At 42.3% G+C, this 27,695-nt stretch overlaps 2 protein-coding genes across 5 annotated transcripts in view; one reads left to right on the top strand and one right to left on the bottom strand.

Moving 5' to 3' along the window:
- CD247 (CD247 molecule) overlaps window positions 1-17,327 on the top strand; it is a 29,057-nt gene extending 11,730 nt beyond the window's left edge. For both annotated transcript variants that reach the window (XM_075851009.1, XM_075851010.1), the window contains 3 exons: window positions 4,071-4,124; window positions 14,309-14,350; window positions 14,756-17,327. In XM_075851009.1, the coding sequence (XP_075707124.1) occupies window positions 4,071-4,124; window positions 14,309-14,350; window positions 14,756-14,815 (156 nt within the window). In that variant the 3' untranslated portion in view covers window positions 14,816-17,327. The remainder of the gene's footprint in view (window positions 1-4,070; window positions 4,125-14,308; window positions 14,351-14,755) is intronic.
- Window positions 17,328-18,321: 994 nt separating this feature from the next.
- Window positions 18,322-27,695, bottom strand: part of POU2F1 (POU class 2 homeobox 1) — a 67,994-nt gene continuing 58,620 nt past the window's right edge. For all 3 annotated transcript variants that reach the window (XM_075854664.1, XM_075854665.1, XM_075854666.1), the window contains one exon: window positions 18,322-27,275. In XM_075854664.1, the coding sequence (XP_075710779.1) occupies window positions 26,980-27,275 (296 nt within the window). In that variant the 3' untranslated portion in view covers window positions 18,322-26,979. The remainder of the gene's footprint in view (window positions 27,276-27,695) is intronic.

Genomic DNA, 27,695 nt, shown 5'->3' with positions numbered 1-27,695 from the left:
GGGCCACATATAGAAAAAATGGGAAGTTGACAGGCCGCATTACTTTCAAATTTGATACAATACAAAATTATTGTTAATGAATTACTTATTTGAACTACTATAATAATACTACATTACTATAATAATAATAACACTACATTACTATAATAATAGCGCTAGGTTTAAAATGTGAGAGATTTCTCCACGTGCTTATTTCAACAATCCAGTTTTCCAGTTTAAGTGTCGCTAAATGCAATCCGGCGGCTCAGTTGGCAGCGTTTGGCAGACACACGTCAAGATTTGGCAGCGCCTTTTTAGATAGTGCCACAGTGCCCTCTGTAGATGCTGCCACAGTGCCCTCTGTACATTCTGCCACAGTGCCCTCTGTAGATGCTGCCACAGTGCCCTCCGCGGATGCTGCCGCAGTGATGTCAGGGGCTTGCCCAGAGCTGGAGTCCCGGAGCAGAGCCGCTTCTAGCACTCTACCTGGGATTCCAGCTCTGCTCCTGACATCACTGTCCATATATGGACAGAGATGTCAGGGGCAACCCCAGAGCTGGAGTCCCGGGCAGAGTGCTAGTAGGCTCTTCCTGGGACTCCAGCTGTGATCCTGGCATCACTGGGACTCCTGCTCTGGGGAATTCCACAGAGTCCCGGAGCAGAGCCTGTACTAGCGCTCTGCTCGGGACTCCGCTCTGGGGAAGACCCTGACACACTGTCAATATATGGACAGCGATGTCAGGGAATTCCACAGAGTCCCGGAGCAGAGCCGATACTAGCGCTCTGCTCGGGACTCCTCTCTGGGGAAGACCCTGACACACTGTCCATATGTGGACAGCGATGTCAGGGAATTCCAGAGTCTAGCGGCTCTGTGTCCCGCGGGCCGCAGATGACAGCCCCGCGGGCTACGTGCTTGAGACCCCTGGTCTAGAATATTCTGTGACATTATAAATTAGACCAGCTCAGTCACGCGTCAGGAGCCCCGCTATTGTACATGCTGCATTCTAGAATGAAATGTACCATAAAAATATGTATGTCTTACTCCCTGTCCAGGGGTGGAAGGACATATACCAAAGGTAATAGGTGCCTTGGGGTAGGGGGCTTCAACAAGTCACTGTCACTTTAAGAGAAATCAATTCAATTGGGTTTTTTGCTAGAGATGAACAACATTTTTTTAATAATTTGCGCCAACCAGTTTATTTTATATTACGGAGCCGTATGTCCGTCACATAAGACCATAAACTCTGAATACTTTAATACAGATCCTTATATCGGCCTACATTGTCTTATACAAGGAAAATATTGCCATGACTGGCCTTACGTTTGATGCCCTGTGCAGTTTTTTTTCTGTTGGAGCCCCTTCCCCCATGCGGTGTACTGTTATATAGTGTATAAATAACCATACCACACAGTGCCTAATTATAAGCTCCGTTCAGTATGGTGCCCAAATCACAGTGCCATACCTTGGCCCAATAACCCTTCCATATACACTACCGTTCAAAAGTTTAGGGTCACTTAGAAATTTCCTTATTTTTGAAAGAAAAGCACAGTTTTTTTCAATGAAGATAACATTAAATTAATCAGAAATACACTCTATACATTGTTAATGTGCTAAATGACTATTCTAGCTGCAAACATCTGGATTTTAATGCAATATCTACATAGGTGTATAGAGGCCCATTTCCAGCGACCTTCACTCCAGTGTTCTAATGGTACATTGTGTTTTCTAACTGTGTTAGAAGGCTAATGGATGATTAGAAAACACTTGAAAACCCTTGTGCAATTATGTTAGCACCGCTGTAAACAGTTTTGCTGTTTAGAGGAGCTATAAAACTGACCTTCCTTTGAGCTAGTTGAGAATCTGGAGCATTACATTTGTGGGTTCGATTAAACTCTCCAAATGGCTAGAAAAAGAGAGCTTTCATGTGAAACTCGACAGTCTATTCTTGTTCTTAGAAATGAAGGCTATTCCATGCGAGAAATTGCCAAGAAATTGAAGATTTCCTACAACGGTGTGTACTACTCCCTTCAGAGGACAGCACAAACTGGCTCTAACCAGAGTAGAAAGAGAAGTGGGAGGCCCCGCTGCACAACTGAGCAACAAGACAAGTACATTAGAGTCTCTAGTTTGAGAAATAGACGCCTCACAGGTCCTCAACTGGCAGCTTCATTAAATAGTACCCGCAAAACGCCAGTGTCAACGTCTACAGTGAAGAGGCCACTCCGGGATGCTGGCCTTCAGGGCAGAGTGGCAAAGAAAAAGCCATATCTGAGACTGGCTAATAAAAGGAAAAGATTAATATGGGCAAAAGCACACAGACATTGGACAGAGGAAGATTGGAAAAAAGTGTTATGGACAGACGAATCGAAGTTTGAGGTGTTTGGATCACACAGAAGAACATTTGTGAGACGCAGAACAACTGAAAAGATGCTGGAAGAGTGCCTGACGTCATCTGTCAAGCATGGTGGAGGTCATGTGATGGTCTGTGGTTGCTTTGGTGCTGGTAAAGTGGGAGATTTGTAAAAGGGATTTTGAATAAGGAAGGCTATCACTCCATTTTTCAACGCCATGCCATACCCTGTGGACAGCGCTTGATTGGAGCCAATTTCATCCTACAACAGGACAATGACCCAAAGCACACCTCCAAATTATGCAAGAACTATTTAGGGAAGGAGCCGGCAGCTGGTATTCTATCTGTAATGGAGTGGCCAGCACAGTCACCAGATCTCAACCCCATAGAGCTGTTGTGGGAGCAGCTTGACCGTATGGTACGCAAGAAGTGCCCATCAAGCCAATCCAACTTGTGGGAGGGGCTTCTGGAAGCATGGGGTGAAATTTCTCCCAATTACCTCAGCAAATTAACAGCTCGAATGCCAAAGGTCTGCAATGCTGGAATTGCTGCAAATGGAGCATTCCAAGACCAAAGCAAAGTCTGAAGGAGAAAATTATTATTTCAAATAAAAATCATTATTTCTAACCTTGTCAATGTCTTGACTATATTTTCTAGTCATTTTGCAACTCATTTGATAAATAGAAGTGTGAGTTTTCATGGAAAACGCAAAATTGTCTGGGTGACCCCAAACTTTTGACCGGTAGTGTAGGTGCAAAAAAATGCTATATAGTACTGCCACCACCATACAATGCAAATCTAATATACTGTACAGTGCCACACATTGCTTAAATACCAACATGCAGTGCTCCAATACGGCCATACAGTGCTCAAATCCCAATATACAGTGCTCAAATACTGCCATACGGTGCTCAAATACTGCCATACGGTACTCAAATCTCAACATACAGTGCTCAGATACTGCCATACAGTGCTCAAATCCCAATATACAGTGCTACTGCCATAGTGATCAAATACTGCCATATAGTGCTTAAATACTGCCATACAGTGCTCAAATACTGCCATACAGTGCTCAAATCCCAATATACAGTGCTCAAATACTGCAAAACTGTGCTCAAATCCCAATATACAGTGCTCAGATACTGCCATACAGTGCTCAAATCCCAATATACAGTCCTACTGCCATACAGTGATCAAATACTGCCATACAGTGCTTAAATACTGCCATACAGTGCTCAAATCCCAATATACAGTGCTACTGCCATACAGTGATCAAATACTGCCATACAGTGCTCAAATCCCAATATACAGCGCTCAGATACTGCCATACAGTGCTCAAATCCCAATATACAGTGCTCAGATACTGCCATATAGTGCTCAAATCCCAATATACAGTTCTCCAATATGGCCATACAGTTCTCCAATACTGCTATACAGTGCTCCAATAACAATGTACGGTGCTCAAATACTACCATACGATGCTCAAATCTCAACATACAGTGCTCAAATACTGGTAAACCGCTCAAATCCCAATATACAGTGCTCCAATACTACTGACCAAATAAGAACTTTACACAAAGTAATCTAATGGAATTTAGATGTTTATAGCAATAAAACTACCAGACCCTCTGTGGCGCCCCCTTCAGCTGCAGCAACGGATGCCCCCCAGATAACAAGAGTCTAGTCTTCCACTTTCTTGTAGATTAAAGATATTGAACATTTTTGCATTTAACATTTCAGGACCTGCAGAGAGACAAGATGAACGATCCCTACAGCGATATCGGAGTCAAGAAGGTCAGTGTCCTCATCATCATTATTACTTGGCTCGATTACGGTTTCCCCTATCTGTGCCCCCCCCCCCCGCTTTAGGATAAATTGGGCTAATCTACAATTCGTGGCTCGGTTTTGGCAAATTAAATTACGTCATTTACATTGCCATTTTCATTGTGTTCTATGGGCAAATCGACAAAACACATTTCTGATTGGATAGATGTGTTTTGTCCTCTCTAGCGCTGGATATGTCAGGTCCGGGTTACATGGTGACGTCCTGTTGTGCACATGTTGCGGTAAAATTGCGACAACTGCAGGCAATCTTGTGATGGTCTCAAAAATCCGGCACGGTTGTGACCGTTCTTCACCATTTTCAATATCTCTGCTTGCTGTCCTTAAATGGAAGCATTCTTATTTATATCCAGAGGCTAAAAAATCTGTCCAAACCTAATACTTCTCACTGCTGAGGGTTTGTTACAGGGAATTGTCTAGATTGGATACAATTGTGAGTTAAACAGTCTTGACTCCAAACGGATACATTTTACCTGCACTTATACATTGTAACAAACTATCAGGATAGGTGAGACATTTGTGACATGTAGAGGATTGTCTAGACTGGATACAATTGTAACAAGTCCTTATCTGTATAGTTTTTGGCCTCTGGATGTAATCAATCATTTCTATTCACTGACGGCAAGCAGCAATCAAAAAAATGGTGATGAATTGACACACAACAGTATATTAGAAAGCTGCAGAGTTTTTCATTAGATGATGATTCTGCTTCATTTATATAAAACTAGGGGTGGGGGGGCAAACAAATATATTTAGAAATTGCATATATAACAATTACTGAACATTCCTCTATGAGGTTCCAGTTGGATATAAGGGATTGCTATGTATGCGATCACCTATAGATCATGAAGTCTTCATGGCTGAGGCGGTGGGGACTGTTATGTGGATTTACATTGAGCGGGCGGCTGCTTTAGCTGCAGCTGTATTATTATTATTAGGGTATAAAGAACCGTGTGTTAGCTATGGGCTGTGCCCGCTGCTCTCCTCTCTGCCCGTCTCTGCCGTACTTCATGTGCAGCCCAGGTCTCTAATGTGCAGTATGTTCAGTAAGACAGCAGATGGCACAGCGGGCACGAGGAGACGTTTAATATCCGCATCGTCGGCTTTGTTCCTCCAATGAGAAAATACTGTGTTGTCTGTGAGATGTACAGAATCCGCAGATGCCCAGTGTACCGGGAGCTGGCAGTGCCATGGCTAATCTCCGTGATGTAGAGGGGTACTGGTACTTGTTGTTCTACAGGATTAGCTTCTGCTAGGGGGGAGGGTGTGTAACTTCTTTAATTCCCGCCATGTGTTGCTGGGAGTGTGCGGTGGATGATGAGATGGTGGCATGGCAGGAGTCAGTTGGATTATTAGATGCTACAAATTGTAGAACATGCATCACGAGTGGTTTTATAGGATGTGACAATTTATATTCTGGATTTAGGACAATTCTGGAATTTTATGTAGCGGAAAGCTTGAAGTGCTGCGGTACCTGCTATTGCAGAGTCTAGAAGAAATTAAAACGGTCCCCATAGTGCCGGCCTCACAGCGGTCCCCATAGTGCCGGCCTCACAGCGGTCCCCATAGTGCCGGCCTCACAGCGGTCCCCATAGTGCCGGCCTCACAGCGGTCCCCATAGTGCCGGCCTCACAGCGGTCCCCATAGTGCCGGCCTCACAGCGGTCCCCATAGTGCCGGCCTCACAGCGGTCCCCATAGTGCCGGCCTCACAGCGGTCCCCATAGTGCCGGCCTCACAGCGGTCCCCATAGTGCCGGCCTCACAGCGGTCCCCATAGTGCCGGCCTCACAGCGGTCCCCATAGTGCCGGCCTCACAGCGGTCCCCATAGTGCCGGCCTCACAGCGGTCCCCATAGTGCCGGCCTCACAGCGGTCCCCATAGTGCCGGCCTCACAGCGGTCCCCATAGTGCCGGCCTCACAGCGGTCCCCATAGTGCCGGCCTCACAGCGGTCCCCATAGTGCCATCTCTTGAACAACAGAAAAGCTACATTACCCTCTGGTAGTCCTCTAACCCCCCAAGGTCCCCACAGACCATAGGAAGGGCTACATTCCCTGAGCTGAAGGCAGTGGCAGCCTCTGGTACATTTGCCCCCTGTAGACTGTACGGAGAAGAATCCGGATGACCCTGTCATTTTTCTATTTCCTTTATAAGCTAAATTCCTCATCTAAATCATATCTGACTGCGACTCTCAGCTGAAAAGATACAAAGGGCATCATAATAGGTTGCAAAAGGGAAAAATACATACGCAGCTCTATCTGTGAGCTGTGCCTGCCCCATCCATCAGACATGTTGTAGAAAAGAAAACATCTTACAATCCTCTGCGAGTCATTAAAGCCGCGATGAGTCGGTTTCCACCTGAGAAACCATTTTGGGTTGTCCAAAAATTTGGATCAATAAATCTCACTGTTCTCCCAGGCCAGGTCAGATGCTCATTTCTCTCCTGTGAGTCTCATCAATCGCGGAGCTGACGCGTTTCACACTTCAAAACCCTCCTGGAGCAGAGCGCAAATCCTGTCCCGGCTCTCAGACTTAGCTGTTTGTGTTTTTTTTTGTGTCTTTATGAAGACAGAAAATTCTTATTTTGAAGGTTTCTATGGAAAAATGGTTTACAGCCCTGTCAAAAGATGCAGAATATCACAAAAAAAATTATAGGGCCCCATAATGAAACTCAATATAGGCCCCTCTCCCCCATGAGCGCTCTGCTAAATGTTTACCTGTCCAATTTTAGGTCCAAAATTCTGTGCTGATTATTAGATCTATATAGGGGAGCTGTTTTTTTTACTTGATCAGCCACCACTAGGGGGAGCTCACTATTCAGCTAATATTGAACTCAATGGAATCTGTATAAAGCTGTACACGGTAAGCTCCCCCTGATGGCGGCTGCAGGTAACTGCTGTGATTGTGTGATAGGAAGCAGTACAGTGCTGTCCCCGTCCCCATAACAGTCATGTGGGAAGTATGTATCCATGTTAGGAATTTTTATTTTTTTTTAAAAGTGCTCGCACATGATCCCTGAGCAGGGAAGGACACAGCGGAGTCACATTATTATAACCACCTCCGACTTTTGACGTCAGCAGCACATGAAGGAAGTGATGTGTGGCGGGCTTGGTGGCTATATAAGGTGTGCGATAGGCAGTCTGATAAATCACCCCCTTTACTCATGGCAACGAGTGATACGTGATCAGAGTGGCAGTGGGCTGATTATCGGCTTTTGGGCCACCGGTGGCGGTATTTCTCATACAGCGCAGTTTGTGAACTGTTCACGTGCTGCTGTGGGGACAGTGTATTGTGAGTGGACAAATGGCGCCATTGGGAATAACCGACGTGGAAACTGCGGCGCACCACCTGCCATTGATGTGAGAGGTGAACGCCCGCTCCGAAGGTGCGCGAGGGCCGAACGACACGCTACAGTGGAGCAGCTCACCGTGAAATTCAACAAGGGGGCTACCAGACGTGTGTCTAACACAACAGTTCAGTGAACCCGACTACGTATGGGGCTCCGAAGCCGACAGATGGTCACTGCTCCTATGTAACAAAGGTGCAGCGGAAAAAAAGGCTTCAATTTGCCCGACCGTATCAGACTCGGACCACCGGTGATTGGTAAGGGGTTGTCTTCTCCGATGAGTCACGTTTTCTGCTTCATGGAACGGATGGACATTGGCGCGTCAGGAGAGAAACATCAGAGAACAAACACCCGGCAACCATTGCTGGAGGAACACAAGCCGGTGGTGGCAGCGTTATGGTCGGGGGATGTTTTCACGGCATTCTCTGGGCCACTCACCCATGTGGACGGCTCTGAGCCGATGTGGGTATGAATCCAGTGTTGCAGATCACGTACATGTTGATTGTCTTCCCTGGGGCAGATGGAATCTTCCAGCAAGACAATGCGACATGTCACATGGCAAGAAATGTCCAACAGTGGCTGGAAGAGCACGACCAAGACTTCCAAGTACTTCCTTGGCCCCCTAATTCACCAGACTTGAACCGAATTGAGCATCTGTGGGACCTCAGTCGTCTTGTTTGCTCTATGGCTCCCCCCCCCCACGCACCCTCCAGTAAATGTGGGATGTTCTGTAGTCAGCACAGCGCTAGATACCGGAGACCCCCGACCAGCACCTTATTGATCACTCCCCGCCCGTCTACTGCTGCCCGTGCTGCACACGGCGGTCACTCTGGATATTACCTGCTGCTCAGACTAATGGGACTCGACTGTATATTTCTTCAAGGATTGCTCTTATTGACCAAAATGCTTGCCCACATGGTCAGTCCTTCCCCACTGCTCTGTCAGCAATAGGAGACCAGGTGCACTAAACCCCACCCCTTGACTAAGTCCCACCCCCCTGATCATCCATTAATTGAAAATGGAAGGGATCTGAAGGAAGAATTTTCTGCAGCTCCTGGAACAAATACTGTGAGCAAGTTTTTTGTTTGTTAACTATTATTATTCATTTCGGGATTTACTGTTCCTTTGAATGCAGATGGGAACCTAAAAACAAAAATAAATCGGTACTGGAGCTCATGACATTACTGAAGTCAGATTTATTACGGAGTTCAGTAGGCTCTTTATATATATCTGTATGGAGTGAGCTCCCCCTAATGGTGTAAAGTAAACGAAAAAATGAATATAAATCAACCTGAAGTGTTCTAATTGGATGGAAAACATTTACTAGTTTTTTTTTTATTGGTTTCAATTTTTTTTCTTAGATCTTATAAAACAACTTGATATAGATATTTGTCTAAAGCAAACAAAAAATACATTCATATGTTTAAAAAAAATTTAAATCTTCATTTCATACTTAACAGAGCCAAAAAATGTAAATAAAAAGGTATAAAATGAAATGTAACCGGTGCAGGGAAAACAGATATTCACGACGCTGTACAAAGTTACACGGTTCCTCCTGTATTGTCACCGTAATAAACAACCTGTCATTTTCCCGAGCAACGGTGAGGAAAATCTCCCCGGGGAATATCAGAGAGAAACACCGGAGAGGGAAATTGAAAGTAATGTATTTGCTAAAGTGAATCCGGGGTTCAGAATGAAAAGTGAAGGTCGGAGGTTTTCTGTTAATTACAAGTGAAAGTCAAAACCAAGAACAGATTGTAACCGACGACAATAATGAAACATCTGCCAGGGGGGAATTGGGTCCTTCCTACCTATCTCATATCTACCTATCTCTTCTATATGACAGATAGAGATGTGTGAGAGAGAGCTGGATCTATCTATCTAATATCTCTCTCATATCTACAAATCTCTTACATTTATCTCAGAACTATCTATATCATATCTATAATCAGGGACATACACAAGATTTTGTCAAGAGGTTTACTGCTATGGATATGTAAGTGTGCACACACAGATACTTTGTAGACATGGTTTGTGCCCTCATAAAAAAAACAACATGAAATATCAAAGAACATACTATACCTAAGCAATACCGCCACACTGCACACCTAAGCAATACCGCCACACTGCACACCTAAGCAATACCGCCACCCTGCACACCTAAGCAATACCGCCACCCTGCACACCTAAGCAATACCGCCACCCTGCACACCTAAGCAATACCGCCACCCTGCACACCTAAGCAATACCGCCACCCTGCACACCTAAGCAATACCGCCACACTGCACACCTAAGCAATACCGCCACCCTGCACACCTAAGCAATACCGCCACCCTGCACACCTAAGCAATACCGCCACCCTGCACACCTAAGCAATACCGCCACCCTGCACACCTAAGCAATACCGCCACACTGCACACCTAAGCAATACCGCCACACTGCACACCTAAGCAATACCGCCGCACTGTACACATAAACCATGCCGCCACACTGTACACCTAAACCATGCCGCCACACTGTACACCTAAACAATACCGCCACACTGTACACCTAAACAATACCGCCACACTGTACACCTAAATGCCGCCACACTGTACACCTAAACAATACCGCCACACTGTACACCTAAACAATACCGCCACACTGTACACCTAAAAAATACCGCACTGTACACAAACCATGCCGCCACACTGTACACCTAAAAAATACCACACTGTACAAATACCGCCACACTGTACACCTAAATATTGCCACTCTGTACACCTAAATACCGCCACACTGTACACCTAAGCAATGCCGCCACACTGTACACCTAAGCAATGCCGCCACACTGTACACCTAAGCAATGCCGCCACACTGTACACCTAAAAAATACCAAACTGTACACAAATACCGCCACTGTACACCTAAGCAATACCGCCACACTGTACACCTAAACCATGCCGCCACACTGTACACCTAAAAAATACCACTGTACACAAATACCGCCACACTGTACACCTAAATATTGCCACACTGTACACCTAAATACCGCCACACTGCATACCTAAGCAATACCGCCACACTGCACACCTAAGCAATACCGCCACACTGTACACCTAAGCAATACCGCCACACTGTACACCTAAGCAATACCGCCACACTGCACACCTAAGCAATACCGCCACACTGCCCCCCTAAGCAATACCGCCACACTGCACACCTAAGCAATACCGCCACACTGCACACCTAAGCAATACCGCCACACTGCACACCTAAGCAATACCGCCACACTGCACACCTAAACAATACCGCCACACTGTACACCTAAAAAATACCAAACCGTACACAAACAATACCGCCACACTGTACACCAATACCACCACACTGTACACCTAAACACTTCCACACTGTACACCTAAGCAATACCGCCACACTGTACACATAAAAAATACCAAACTGTACACAAACAATACCGCCACACTGTACACCCAAACAATATCGCCACACCGTACACCTAAGCAATACCACCAAATTGTATACCTAATCCACGCCACCATAGTGTACAACTAAAGAATCCCAACACAACATAAATACCAAAATATTAATCCCAAACAGAAGCGCTGGAATAATACCTCCAGGCAGAGCCCAAATAATCCCATCATACAGCCATAATAATAATACTGCCTTGTCGGAACATGCCGGGATGCACACCTATGCCAAGTCACTACATACACGCAAGCATACAGGTATGCTCAATATATACATACATCATTGTACAGAAACATACACACGGACACAGAACAGAGCAGTGTCAGTGGATGTCGGTTCCCGGATGCCTGTACTGACTGTTCCAAGGCTATGTTCACACGCAAACGCAAAATACGTCTGAAATTACGGAGCTGTTTTCAGGCGAAAACAGCTCCTGAATTTCAGAAGTTTTTGCAAGTACTTGCGTTTTTCGTGATGTCCATTACGGATGGAACTGGAGCTGTTTTTCAATGGAGTCAATGAAAAACGGCTCCAAAAACGTCCCAAGAAGTGTCCTGAACTTCTTTGATGCAAGCGTCTTTTTACGCGCCGTCTTTTGACAGCGACACGTAAAATTACACCTCGTCTGAACAGAACATCGTAAAACCCATTGCAAGCAATGGGCAGATGTTTGTAGGCATAATGGAGCCGTCTTTTCAGGCGTAATTCGAGGCGTAAAATGCCCGAATTACATCTGAAAACAGTGCGTGTGAACATACCCTTAATGGTGTAAAAATACCACGCGGGAGACAGATCATCAATAAGGTCTATTAGGTTATTTGTGAATCATCCCATAAGAAATAGACTCAAGTGGCAAGTAATTGTACCAAAGTCACCTCCAAATGGGGTTTTATCTGCTGGCCATTCGGAGGCCCATTATTGTGTCAGAGCTCTGGCCCACCAGTTTAATGGACATGTATCACCTATAATTTTTTTGGCCCAGGGACCTGTGAGCAGGAGGGAACCCATTGACTTTTATGGAAGAGTTTTCTAGACATGGACACAGCTCCCCTCCAGGTCACAGATCATCACCTATAATCAATCATGGATCCCGAGTTACCCGTCAGTGTAATCCTTTATGTGATGATAATGCGATGACTGCTGAGAAGTGATCTCTACAGAACAGGAAGGGTCAGTGTATTATGAATGGTGGATCCCGTGTTCTCTATATATAAATGTTACCTGTCAGTGTAATCCTGCCTGTGATGATAATGAGATGACTGCTGAGAGGTGATCTCTACAGAACAGGAAGGCAGTCTAAATTGAGCCTCAGAGGTCAGTGTGAAAACGGCAAGATTGTAGAATTATTTTTTAATATAGATAATGACATAGAAAATAAAAAATTAGCAAAAATTCTTAAAAAAATCTTAACATAAAAACTTGTTTTAAACAATAGGTAATCTTCTGATGACACATTCCCTTTAAACCGGTTGTCACGAATTAGAAAAACAGGCTATCAAAAAGAGTGCCAGACTGGTCCACAGGATGGGTGCAGTATTGCATTTCAATCCCACTTACTTCAGTTGAGCGGAGATGCAATACCAGATACTACCAATAGAGATGTGTGGCGCGGTTTCTGGAAAAAGAAGCCATGTTGCTACAATCCTAGACTTGCCCTAATAACTAGAGGTTTTCCAAAGCAGACAACCCCCTTTATGCCTTTGAACGGAGTCTTTTAGCTGCCCTATATCGCCTGGCGCCAGCTGTATCACTTTCACATCTGAAGTGCACAGTAGGTAATAAACAGACTAATAAATCCGCCATATATCCGGATTGTTACATTGACATGTATCTGGATGTTTATATGATGATATCCCAGAGACCTGTGTTCTTTTTACGAGGGGAGGGGGAAGGGAAGCACCACTCATGAGGCGCCATTAGAACAATCCTCTCCTCTAACATCGCCTACCAAGTCTGAGAGGCTCGAAAGGGAAGGATCAGGAAATCTCAACCTTAAGAAAGAATAATGGGCCTGGTCTAATGTCGGCCTCTTTACGTTCAATGTTCTGTCAGAACGCAGACGTGAGGACCTGGGATGGGGCCCCTCGGGGGTTACCTATTTATTTTGATAATGTCGGATAGTTTGCTCGTATATATTTATAAAGTAAAGAGGCACGGCGCTGAGAGTACAGAAGAGCGCTCCTTATATCTCGCTGACACGGAGACCGAGCGCATGAGACTTTTATTGCAACGTACAACTATCTGGGGAAGGAGACGAGCGCCGAATAGTAAGAAAACACGAAAGAGGAAAGTGACAAGTAAAAAAAAAAATAATAATGTTTTTCGGCTCTGGAGCCCCCACGGTGAGGCAGGTTGAGAAATGGTCTGAACAGACAGCGCATTAGAGCACAGCAGCGGAAAACAGTCGGTCACCCAAAAAATGCCAACTTAACCCTTTCCTGTGCTGATAAAGGAAATGTATGAAGATGGGAAAAAGGTGCTGCATATACTATATTGTTACATAGGGACCATTACCCCCTCTGTATTTAAATTGTTGCCTATTGATGGTGATGGTTACAATTACTTTCCTATATATGAACATAGACCTCCCCCCCCCCCCCCAACTCCACCATAAACATGCCCATTCGGGTAAACTCAAAGCTAAGCGGACATGACACACATCTGGTGCCACTTATTAGAAATTCAGCCTGCAGCCACCACTAGAGGGAGCATAGGGACTTACTGTATATGGATATAACCCCATGCAGTAAGCTCCCTCTAGTGGTGGCTGCAGGCAGACAGTTTTATGATTTAATGGGGTATCCCCAACTCACATTTATGGCATAAATATGTAATAGGTGCGAGTGGCACAAACGGGGGTCCCACCTATGTGAACGGGGAACGCTTGCTCAACTGTTTCCGTAATGCCCATAGAACACCTCCTGGATGCGGTGGCTGCCTTACCAGGTGGAGCAAGTGTTTGGGACCCCCATTCTCGCCATTGGTACGGGTTCTAGAGGTGGGACACACACCAATCACATATTTATGGCTCACACCTTCTGGCCTCCTTAGTGGTATTTTGGGGACCATCTAGTAGTTGCATCTGAGATTGGAGACAATACAGATGCCATAACCTAAAGGGAGACTGACCTGGTGATCGCAACTTAAAAGAACATTCCAAAAACACATGGAACATTCCGATAATTGATACATTAGGAATGTCCGTCTGATTGGGGCCAGATCTGTCTTGGCCATTTTAGGGACCCAAAACCACTGTGGGGTCAATGGCCCACCCTACAACGTGAAAACTAATGGGATATTTCTTGTTTTTGTTTTCTCCAGCAACCCAGAAGAAAGGCAAAAGGAAATGACTTGGTCTACCAGGTAACGTCCCACCAAATTTTTTATTTCTTAAATACTGATCATTACTTGGGCCATTGAGTTTGTTAACTTAGAACATCTCCAGGGGTTTTACGGCCACAGAGGCTTCACTTAAAGCTTTTGGATTCTAGGGTAGAAACTTTCCCTGGGCTGAGCACCTAATAGGTGACAATCGTATGTTTTATGATGACATCACAATGTACGGTCCAGCATTACCTTATATAGCGAGATCACTGTATCGATGACATCACGTATCTTGAGATCTGCAATAGAAAGACGACGATGGTCGCCCCCGGATGTCCCTTTAAATATGTTTATGTTGTATATGAGTTTATACATGAAAATTCACAATATAATTTCATAATATTTTAATATATATTATAAAAGTTCATCTTTTTTTGCCTTCAGGGATTAAGTGGAGCCCAAAGAGACACGTACGACTCTCTGCAGATGCAGGCTTTACACTGAGACAATGGGACGGCAAGGACAAAATATGCAAATGAAGAGAGAAATTCTAGAGAATTTTTCAAGCAAATCATAAATAAATTTAACTTTTTTTTTTTTAACATTATTGAAAAAGTAGAAACATCTTTTTAAGAAAAATATGCACAAAGCTGAAGGATTTGTATAGTCCCCTGGGTAATTGCAGGTAGAAGCCACACTTGGCTTATGGCACCATTGCCATGGTTTGATTAATCCAAAATTGTATCTACTTTTCGCAACGTTTCTTAATTATAGGCAACTTTCTACTCCTGTCCCAGCCAAAGCAAAATCCAAAATTCTGACGATTTTCTGTGACCAGTGCATTATGGGAGTTTATATGACATCTCATTAGATAGATAAATCACAGGCCTTCAAAGAGTTACCAGCAGAATTTTAAATACAGCACTAGATGTGATTAGAGAAGTTACGATCTAAGGTTTGGACCTTCATCCGGTCTATGCGCAGCTTTAGCGGATTGTATATTACTATTCATGCTGTATATATATTATTCCTGTTTGTTTCTTTAATTTTAATATTTGAAGCTTTTGGCTGAACCTGAACTATTGAAAGTATTTAGATTTTCTGTAGGTATCAAAATGAATAAAATAAATATATATAAAAACTAGCTCCTAAAACAAAAGTAGAAACGACCATATTTTCTTGGGGTATTAGGCAGGTAAATAAATCCCGACATTGGCCGTAGTTCGAGTAATTTGGTCAGGTTGTATATCTAGAACCGAAAAAGAGAGAAAAAAAAAAAAAAAGTTCTGATCCCGATTTCAGTAGTAAATATGCAGGCCCCCCCCCCCCCGCTCTGAGCCATAACATTGCCGTCTGAATACCGCATTAGGCCCACTTTAGTGTCCGTATCACAGCCGGTAGGCCAGGTGGACCGCAGTTCTGATGACCTGAACTAGCAGCATCACAGATGCCTTTGATGCAGTTGCTTCGAGTCATTAACCCCGCGGTTGCACCGGGACTTGTGGTCACTATCCAGACGCTAGAATGTGACCGGTTTACGGCCGCCTGAATGAGCACCGATTGCTCTATGGGTCTGTAATATAGATGGATGCACCATATGAGGGAACCCCCCCCCCCCCCCAAAAAAAAACACTGTGCCTCTGTACAAAAAAGTTGGAACATATGGGCCCATAGGCCTCTATATTCAGGATTTGTGGGATATGGATCCCAAATAAGACCATGTAAATGGGGCCATAGTAAGAGATATACAGTAATTAAGCCTTTTCGGAGTTGGAGTAATCAAAAAGGATTTCCAACCAAAAGCGAACAATGGCTATATAGATTGGGAGTGTTTTGTTTTTTAATGCCCTTACTTTTAGATGGCCCACCGGGCCGTATTTTACATAAAGCATCAAATTCCCTGTGTGAACCGAGCCTAACGACTTTTATAACATTTAGAATAATGTGCGAGTTTCCATTTGGGATCTTAAAAGGGTGGTACAGGGCTACAAAAACATGGCTGCTTTTTGTCAGAAAGAGCACCATACCGGTCCACAGGTTGTGTGTGGTATTGCAGCTCAGCCACGTTAACCTGTGGACAAGTATGGCGCTATTTCTGAAAGAAGGCAGCCATTTTTTCTAATACTGCACAACCCTAGTCAGCCACACCAATTATTTTGCTTTAAGTAATTGTAATTTTTTTTCAAATTTTGCAATATTTATGTATTAAAGTTTTGTATTTGTATGCAATTCCCAGTACGAGGAAATAATTTATGGGTTATAATCTGGCTTCTAGTAGTTCAGAAAACCTGATAATCCGGCACAGACTTGTAAAATAATAGGACATTTTAAAGCAGACCAGACGCAGAAGATTAAAATGGAGACAAGTAATTATGAGACTATAGACCGAATAAAATTTTTTGATTTCTATACAATACTTTACGTTATTTATGGGGGGGTTCTTTTTGGAGGTTTCCTTACAGATTTTAGATAAAATTTTGTCTAAACCATCCGATAATGCAGAATATTGAATAGCACAACACGTAATTTCCAATTACTGCCAGTACAAATAGTAATCAGTTTGTTTAGAAATTTCTAGGAGGAATAACGGAGGGACGCCACAATGGAGCATTCTAAGCAAACATATTCCAGAATTGTTATTTCATGAAGAATACAAGTATTTACAAAATTAGACATCAGGAGACGTGAAGGGTTCTTTTTAATTTCTCCTGTGGTGGCGCTGCAGGGAAATTAAACTCTTACTGCCAGGTTTTCCCCACAGATCACATCTGATTGCTGGAGGTCCCAGCAGCAGGACAGCAATTACCTCCGTGTCAAGGCACCCTTCTAACAAGCTGCGATTGTCCAATGTGGAGAACCCCTTTAACATTATAACAACTTTATGGTACACATTATTAGGTGGAGTTACCTTTTAAGCGGTGTTGTTCTTGCAGGTCTGTCACGATGTACATAGTTCCTCATTGTGTTGTATTAGATAAACGGCTTTTGTATCTTGCTGTTAAGTCTGGTGTATGCACAGATGCTCTGAATAAAAAGCAGAACGTAAATAATTGTTGTATTGAAGTACTTCTAATGCTAAAAATCTGTTATCTTGAAACGGCCATTAGCTGCTCATTTTTCCTGCAGTGGCCACTAGAGGGAAAATGTAGTATTACATGCGGCCATTCAAATGAATAGTCGTCCATATAATACCTGGATGGAATGGATCTGCTGCTTGACGAGCCGCTCTCTGCTCCGGCTAACAGAGGAGGGGTCCTAAGTCGGCTAAACCTGCCAACTTCGTGGGGACGCGCCAACTATCTAATGTGTATGGGGGTATCCAGACCCTAACCCCAGTGGCAGAGATTGAGGAAAGCAGGATCGGACATGTTGGATTTCAACATGCACGATCATTTGTCCCGAGAGATAAGCGGCTGCCAGGGGTGTCTGGCAGCGGCTTATTTCCCTCTTCCTATTGAAAACACGTACACGTTCTGCCAAGTGTATGGATGGAGTCGGGAGAAATAAGCTATCGAAAGAGTAAGGCCAGCTTTAATATACACTAGATAGTATTTGGTTTATAAAAACCTAAATAAAAAATTTGCACATTATTCTATGGACCAGTAAAATCGGCAAAATGGGTGAATTAATTTGCCCTCCTCTAATTTTCCAGGATGGAATTTTCAGAGAGAACCCCCCACCCCCCCAAAAAAAATCACTGTCCCAGAAAACACAGGGAGAATTTCTTTACTTTTTTTTTTTTACCAGGACTGCAATCTAAGCTGCCATTATATAATCTAGATAATTCTCATTCTCTGGAATTGGGAAACCTTTCCCTCCCCTCCATTCTAGGATCTGTTGCCATTTTTGGTGAATAATGATCAACCAGTCGCCAGTGTGAATGGAGCCTTACATTTTTTTTTTTTTAATAGGGTTTTGGTTTTATACAACTTATAGCCCAATATCTGTGGGATTCTCGTCTTCCATACAAAATTGCGGGATGAAACAAACAAATAATCCCACAAAGTTAAAACACTTGAAAAATGGTTTAATGATGTTTACAACAGAAATGAACTGTACAGTTACAGTAAGTGTAATATATATAAAAAAAATTACAGCAGACAAATGTAACACAAAAATCTACCATTTATCCGGATTCACTGTAGTCTACGTGATCTTCCAAGGTTTCGGCTCATTCAAGAGCAGCCAGTTTTATTATTATCATTCATTTTAGTTTTTTTTTTTTTTTTTTAAAGAGACAGCAACCCTAATTCTAAGTCATGTCGAATTGGTTAAAAAGAAAAATGTTATCTACAAAAAGTTCATAATTTGGTCAGTTCAGTTATATACATTGACCGGTTAGCGTTAAGGAGCAACAGAATTACCCACCGAGACTGAATCGTATAAATGGCGATCGGTAGAGCTCCACAAAAATTTGGCAAAAACATTTAGCGTTAAAATCCATGAAAGATGCCTGCGGTTTAATTGGCAGGCTATAAATAAACCATGAGGAAAAGTCAAATGTCGCACAACACACTTAAAACAAAGACTGGAGAGAGAAACAAGAGCATCTGTCTCTTTAAAAAATATTACCTCGAAGATGGATACTGTAATCAGTGTAAAATGCAACCAGGAGCCGGTACATCGATGACATTCTTCTTATTGAATAATTATGTACACAAAGAACTTTCTGTATTTTTTTTTTATTTTTCTGCTTTAATATGAACATCTAGGCAGTGAAAACTGTTATGTTAATACATACACAGACACACCCAAAACATACAAAAATACTATTATCTCAAACTACTAAGAGTAAGACGGTCAGTTAATCTCCATGCTATGACTTCTTAAGAGCATTACACTGAAACAAACGAGAATTCAACAACAAACTTTTTGTTTTGTTTTTGTTATTTTTTAATATCCCAGAAATATATCAAAATATACATCTAAGCTTTGGAATTACTGAGGTTAGACTAATGCAAGTGCTGGGTCATAGTACTTCATACACAAGTCTAAGGTTCTGCGGGAAAGAAATTATCTTTGGTATCTGCATCAGGCTAATATTATTAACATTTGGATTTTTCGCTTTGGGATAGAGCTTGTATGACCCTACGACCAAACACCCCGTAATCAACTGAAAAAAAACATCCATGTAAAAAAGTTCCTTCATTTGCAATCCACCCCTCCCCCCAAATAAAAAGTTCTTCAAAAAAAGTCACAGGCATCTACCTAGCCTAGCGCACAAAAAAAAAATTGAGAAATACAATGCATAGTTGCACGTGGTGCCGAGAAGAAAGCAAATGCGAAAAAGGACAAAGCTTGGTGATCGAGATGTGACCCTGTTTCGGCATGTCACAGGACAAAAAAAAAACCCAAAAAGTTCATTCCTAGTAGTCGTAGAAGATATTTGTAGACAAAAAAACAAAATAAAAAAAGTAGTGCACCTCAGCGTGTATTAGTCAACATTACCCAGCCCATGAGGGGTTAGACCCAACAGAGTGGAGGCGCCTTGGTATATGCATTGCTCTTTTGGGATCCAAGACGCTCCAGCCCTGGAAGGTTAAACAAACCCCATCAGAGCTGCCAATAAGGTACCAGCTTTATCTCCAGTTCACGGGGTATTCTGCGAGGAGGACAAAGTATGAGGAGATTTGCCAGACCATATCTGATGGTTGTGAGCTATGGCAAAACTAGGAACCTTCTATGGGTGACAGAGTCCTAGTGCTTTGTCTTCCATGTCTACGTTTTTAGTGTCCCCAAAAACCAGTCCCCCGGAACTGAAAACATTGTTTTCTTTCCAACAGTTTTTCTTTTTGGTTTTTTTGTTTGTTTTGAGTTCATACAATCATAGAGAAATCTTTGGTTTGGCTGGAAAATTGAAAAACAGTTAGCAAAACAAGACAAAGAAACCGATCCCCAGCGTTCAAGAGCAGCACAGTGACGCGGTAAGAAAAACAGAGGGATACGGGAATTTGCTACATTCTCGCGACTCCTAACCACCAGATGTTAGACGAGATGGTCCACCAACCAAAAAGCTTTGCATTTTTTCACCATATTTTTTTTTTGGTTAAGCTTGAGAAATAAACCAGTGCGAGTAAAAAGGAAAAGACAGATGGTTCTGTCTCGATGAAATGTAACGAAGTCATGACCAGGACACGTATGTTTTCGTCTATATTAACGATTAGGTTGGGAAAAAGGCAACAGGACTCCTCCACCCTATCATATATATCCCCGTCTCGATAAAGCTAGGAATATTGAAAAAACTTTTGATGATTTTCTCAACACATGTCTTCAGCTTTGGAATATTTTAGGACTGATTTGGTCACCCCCCTCCCTGTAAAATTACCGCTCAAATGTTGCTACAAGCCACAAAAAAGGTATATTCTATACGGTACAAAGTTGCCAACTCTGTCGGGGTTCTAGACAAACCATTCAGTCATAAAGTTTGACAATGAGGTCTACAACAGCCCCTGTACCTATAATGAAGAGGACCCACCAAGACGACAACTAGGCTTTGTTTCTGAAAGAAGGAAAGGAAAACAAATTGTCAATTTTACAATTATACTCTTATTTTGGTCACGTAAATTTTTTGTTACCATTTATTTTTTTTTTTAAATAAAATGACTGCCCATAGAGACGTATACTGTACTTCTGGTTATCTTATTCTACAGAAGTGTACAGGATTTGGTGACTGAAGTTTTTCATTATAAAAACAACAAAAAAAACCCGAAACAAATCTGAAGAACTTAGAACTAACAATACAATAGATATAAAACACAGGTAAATAGGGGCAGAGGTGTAAAGTTAAGACTGGCCAGATTTTTTTTTTCCTTTCCTTCTTTTCGCATTTCGTGAACACGTTTCTCCTGTAGCCTCGACATTAGATCCAAGGTAGATTTGGAATGAACGCTGGTCACATCCGTATTGAGCTCTTCGTCAAGTCAAACATGAATTAATACCACTTACAGCACGTTTGCAAAGCAAACATGTTATTAAAGCTTTCACATGAACAAAAAAAAAAAAAAGTTCTATGAAAAGGTTTAAAAAAAAAAAAGACAAATTTTACAAAGAATTTTTTTATGTTCATTTTCTGGTTATTATATTGCTGCGGGCAGTACGTTGCCAACCAAATGCTATGTGCCAACCAAGACTCAAGTACTGGACAAAGGTTCCTCCCTCTAGGACTATTACTCAATAAATATTTGTATACGCTAAAAAAAAAAAAAAAAAAAAAAAAAAAGGCTGTAGGAGTGTTTTTTAGTTGTCAAAAAGTTCATTATTTTATGCAGCAAAACAAAAAATAAAATCTCTATATATCTATCTATAGCTTCAGTTCTCAGGTAGCCCTATGCTTTGAAATTTGGTCTTAAGCGATTTTTTTTTTAATATATATATATACACCAAGAGCAACAGACACCACACTATTAAAAAAAACATAACAAAAAAAAAAAAAAAGGAAAATGGAAAAAAACAAAAAAACAACAAAATTACACAGGAATAATTACACAATCTTTGGAATTGCAGTTCCTGAAGGAAATATTGAAGGTTTGGAAACGACACAATTAGGATATAAAGACTCTGACTTGCACACATCTTTGCAGTATTTCAGTGTATTGAGGCAAACAGTGTCTATTGAAGTCCAAACCCTCAGATGCCAGTTAATACCCACCGATAAGTGGTCATTTTATTTTTGGTAATATATAAGCCCCTAACATATTCACAACTGGCCATCTTGAAGGTCTTCTGCTCTACTGGCAGAGAAAGACCCAACACTGGCAGAGGGTCGGCACGTAGACGCACGTTCTGGAGAGACATTCCCTCCGTACCTCCAGACGTATACGTTACACACTCACGATACAAAACACAATACAAACACCAGCCCATAGCAGGACTCTGGATCTCACAGTATTTGGATTCTTGGCGACATAAAGGTCAGGTGCAATGAGGAGAACTGGATTCACTTCCCTTCAACTTTTTAGCTTTTTTGTACTTTTTGGTAACGATAGGCTTAGTACTATTATACATTATTATTTTATACCCATTAACAATCTTCAAACCTAAACTCCGCTCTCAAAACTTATTGGTCTAGGACAATATATGGGGGACAAACTAAAACAAGGAACCTCTCATTTTTGCTCTCCCAGTTACACTATACGATGCATCACCTATATTTTCAACTATAGTTTGTAACAGTTTAAAAAGAAAATGTTAAAAAAATTGATCCGAATATTGGGATTCTGGAAGGATATGAGGGTAGGTGGGCAACATTTTTTAAAAAAAAGTAAGCAGCGAGGTGGGGGAGAAAATGGGTAGAAGCTAATCTGTTCACACCTCTATCGCCTTAATAAGCGCATCGCATTGCACAGAGCTGACGGCTGGATCAGGCAAAGCTTTGGCAAAAAATCTGTATAAATATATCCTCCTATATGACAATTCTGGTGCCCTTTACCCAACCAAGTCCACTAATATTCTGCAAAAATTAGAACGCAACAGAAAAAAAACAGAAAATGGGATAAAAAAAAAATAAAAAAAAGAGAAAACCATGCAAAGTTAGATGTAAAGTTCTTCAAAGAGAATTACATTATTATTTTTTACTCCAGAATTTCTGAGCCTGTCTTTGTCAAAGCCGAGATGAGTTGAGGTATTTTTATTAGGAGGCCAGAAACGAGTCTGGACAATGCAGGAGCTGCCATGAGAACAAAAAGAGTAGAAGGTGGAGAATAGAAAGGGAATAACTTAAATGTGCTGGACTACAGAGTAGAATTTTTTTGCGGATGGAAGGGAAATGACCTGTAGTCCCCACTGGCATAACCTTTAATTTGCAAAAACTTTTCTTTTTGGATTGAATTCTGGCTTAATGGTGTTTGATGGGTAAATGTAGTCTCTTAGGTTTCTGTTGAGCCCAAAGTAGATGACTCTAGTCACTGACAGTGCATTAGGCTTTGTCAAAGCCTTTAAAATGAGAGCTCAAGTCATCGTAGTTAAAGCTTAACGTTAAAGAAAATGGCAGTGGTGAAAAATCGGCATCCCCAAAACAGTACTTGACTTCGTGAAGAGTCATGTTGACTAGTGGAGCCGTCTATGAAATGTTGGATACACATGGGGCATCATAAATCCTTTGGTTTAGAGTGATTGACAGTGGAGAGTTTAGTATGATGAAGATGGACGTAGAAGACTTTTGGTAATTGTAGGCCAGTAACTAATCTTATTTGGAAGATCCCAAGCAAGGAGCATCTCCAAGACCCTGTCTGCAGACCAAATCACACTACTATTATTGGTCTTTGGTGGCCCCGGTTGGGGACCATGGCGGTCCCTCATCAGTTGAGCTTCAGGAGAATCTCCAAGACCCTGTCTGCAGATAAAATCACACTGCTTTTATTTTACTTTGGTGGCCCTAGTCGGAGACCATGGCGGTCCCCCATCAGCTAATGTTCAGGAGAATCCCCAAAATCCTGTCTGTGGATGAAGTCAGACTGCCATTATTTGACAATAGCAGCCCTGGCCATAGCGGTACCTGCGCAGCTAAGGTTCCAGAGAACACAATTTCCAAGACCCTATCTGCAGATCAAATTACATTGCTATTATTTTACTAGAGTGGCCCTGGTTGGAGACCATGGCGGTCCCTCATCAGCTAAGTTTTAGGAGAATCTCCAAAATCCTGTATGCGGATGAAATCAGACTGCTATTGTTTTACAATAGTAGCCCTGGCCATAGCGGTCCCTCAGCAGCTAAGGTTCAAGAGAATTTCCAAGACCCGGTCTGCAGACTGAATAACACTGCTATTATTTTACTATAGTACCCCTGGCTAGAGAACATGGCAGTCCCTCAGCAGCTAAGGTTCGGGCTATTTTACTATAGCGGCCCTGGCTGGAGACCATGGCGGTCCCTCGGAAGCCAAGGTTCTTTGAAGCATTGATAGGCTGCCTATCATGAATCTCCGACATTGACAATGCTTGTAGGGGAAAGTACACACAATAATGCCTTCGTATTCTACGAAGACTGAGCCAGGCCTAAACAGATAATGCAAAGACGATGTTGCCAGTGGGGATTATAAAAATGTTATGGAAGAAGGGGGGGGGGGGCAGAGGTGGTCAACAGGACTCCAATATCCTAGTATTTACATATGGAAAAACCCCATAAAATTAGAGTTTGCCTTAAAAACATAAAAAATTAATGAGAACCAAAAAAATTACAAAAAGCAGCAACATTTATATATAAAATGAAAACCCCCACCAAGAAAAAAAATAAACTGAAATAAATTGTCAGTAGCATCTATCCTGTCACTCACTGCGTCTGAACTGCACTTACACAAAACTAGTCCATTAGTACAGCAGCTTGCTAGAAATTGACTTTGGTTCAAGCTTGGTTAACCGTCCTCTATTGCAAAAAGAGACCAGCAACACTCAGAGGAGGGTGCGCTTGGCTTTTCCTCAGCATCGGAGGGGTTAAAATATATTTTCAACAACAAAAAAATACAAAAACATATATATACACACAAACACAAGGTTGAATGAAACGGGTTAGTTGACCGCTTGCAGTTCACTAGTCTATAATGTTAGAGATGGAAAATTGCTATATTTTATGAATTACAGGCAAAAACAAAAAAAATGGAGTTGAGGGACGTTTTCTGCCCTTTTCAGAACTTTACCAACATCTTAGTGCACTGGGAGCCCACGAGGACGTCCTCTACACAGGAGGGGACACAGCTGGACATGTCCTGAAGCATCACGTGGCTAGAAAATAGGCAGAAGACGACCCTGCCGCAAGGCGTAGTGTGAACTGCAGGGCAGTGATCCAGTCTGCGTTATCATTCATTCAAATTTTTGGTTTTCTTAGATCAGTAAATAAAATATAAAAACATGAGAATGGACAACTTTACAGGCGAGCAGGGAGAGCGGCAGACGCTCATCCCACACGCGCTGCGAGCGCCCGGTCCCCGGATCATACCTTATTGACGTTTCTGCTGAGCGAGTACAATCACCGAGACACCGGGCCCTTACGATGTGTGCAAAGGGGCTCAACTCCCTTCCGAAACAACAAAGCCTAACACAACAAGCGAGCGACCTTTGTCTCTCCAGCTGCTGTTTAAAATAAAACTCCCGTCATTCTCCGCAACAAAAGGAGCCTCAAGGTTGCGAACGTTTTACCATTTCCAAGTCTGATTTTTGTAGTGTACTAGAAACGGCCATGAAATTCAAGAATAGAAAACCCCATCGGGAGTGGGGGGGATGTAGTTTAACACATAGGCCCGTACACAGACCCCTGCTTCAGGAAATACCAGTGCCAATAGGTTAAACACTGCTTTGCACACATCATATACAACACTCAGCCCTTCGTAACCGCTCAGGTGCTCCTGCGAACTTTGACCGGCTCCTACTGACCCTGCAACTTTTACTGTGTAGCAGTGCCGAGTTTGTAATTTCATACATAATGAAATCATAACATGTCATAATGTTGTATGGGACTGTAAGTGAATTATCTTAACCAACAGTTATCACAAAAGTCCTAAATTGCGAAATAAAAAAATTCAGCTCTGCTACATCTGTACTCCTTTAACCAAAACAGACGTTACATACATGGTACCTTAACAGTGCTCATCAATGTACAGACATTGGCACCTCAAAAACATGCAATAAAAACAAAATGCTCAGACGGATATAACATGGTAAAATAGCTCAGACCTAAAAAAAAAAAAAGACTAAAAACAGTGTACAGTAAAAGTTGCAGGAGGGTAAAGTTAAGCCAATAAGTTAAAGTTACCTGCTGATCCCACACAATAGCCAGGGCAAATACAGCTGGGCTGATGGTCACGCACCAACAATTACGCCGACACTATCGACAACTAGCGCTTGCAGTCATAATCTCTAAGGATCAAATGATCGCTTCCCGCTTCCGTTAAATCTGTCCCGATCGGTTACCAGTGATCAAGCAGAGGGTGTCCCCATATTGCTGAAGCCAGGAAGCCACATAAACCGAGTAAAATGTTTCTCACCAAAACTATTCCACCATGTCCGATGTGAAGGGACCTCTCAACCCAGAAAATGACTTCAAAAGTCAGGGACCAAGTTATGTTTCAAAAAAAAAGAAAAAAAAAAAAAAAAGGGAAAAAAACCAACAAAAAACCACCAGTAATACAGGCCTGCCTAAATTGTACCAGTTACGAAAAGGAACCCCAACATTTTGATATGACTATAAACACCTTGCATGACATAAAAAGGTCTGTACAACAGACCTATACAAAATGATAATTACAAAAAATAATAATAAAAGGTATAATATTCCGACTAAAAGCAAATTCCCCTTCCAATATCAGAGTTCTTGTTTTTTTGTTTAAACAACCAACCTTAACTTGTCCATGAGACTGCTGGAAATGATAAGTAGTCCTTTCACTTTTGTGTTTTTTTTTTTTTCATTTTTTTCTTTTTTACATTTGTCATTTTTTGGGGGATTTTTTTCCTTTTTTTACATTTTTGGTTAGAAAGTTCTCTGATCAGCGGTTATACTGAAAAGAGAATGTTTATTATAAAATTAGGCAAAATGTCCATCTGTAATTTGTTCTTGACGTTTTTTTTTTTCTCCCAATCCCTCCTTTTAATTTTACGGAACGGAACGCTCCCACGCGGTCAGAGAGCAGGTCACGCCGTTATTCGCAAGGTTTAGTTGATCACTAGTGATCTGGTTGCCTTGGCTCACTGTGCTTTGGAGCCTGAAGTGGTGGTGGAAGCGGGACCGCTGGCAGTGGCCAATGTAAAGAGAGAGTTTTGGATGGAGTCGACTGAAGAGGAGGTGGTGTGAAGGCTTGTGATGGGGGTCGCTGCCCCTCCAGAGACCAAGCTGATGGGGCTGCTGGTGAACAGGGAGAGGTTTTGAGGGTTGAGGAACAAGGGTGCAGTCACAATGTTAGGAGTTCCTCCTGCGTTGGCAAATACAAAGTTTCCAGAAGCATCCAGTGACGTTATTGGAAGAGATCCACCAGATGCCAAAGCTGCTCAAGAAAAAAAAGAATAATATTGAGGGTAAATGTGACATTCAAGAAAACAAGTATTAAATCACAACCTAAATTGTATATAAAAAAAACTAAAAAATTCTGCTTAGTGTAACAAGAAAAAAAAACAAAAACTTAGTATAAGGTTTGCCCTCACGTTCGTGCCACATGGGCCGAAAAGTAAATCTCCACCTTTTAGATCCATGTTTTTTTTGGGCTAAAATTCGGTGCAGGGTCAGAGCTCCGTTTTTCGGATACAGAACTCCAAATCCCTGACAATGTTTCTGCCTACAGCCACCACTAGGTGGAGCTCACTGCAAACTGATTTATTATTGAGCTAATATATACACAGTGTACTGTAATCTCCTGAGCTCCCCCTGGTGGTGACTGCAGGCAGACATAATTTAACACTATGTGGGG

This window comes from Rhinoderma darwinii, chromosome 2 (genome assembly GCF_050947455.1).
Source record: "Rhinoderma darwinii isolate aRhiDar2 chromosome 2, aRhiDar2.hap1, whole genome shotgun sequence".
NCBI classification, from domain to species: domain Eukaryota; kingdom Metazoa; phylum Chordata; class Amphibia; order Anura; family Rhinodermatidae; genus Rhinoderma; species Rhinoderma darwinii.
This window is presented reverse-complemented; position numbering and strand designations above follow the sequence as displayed.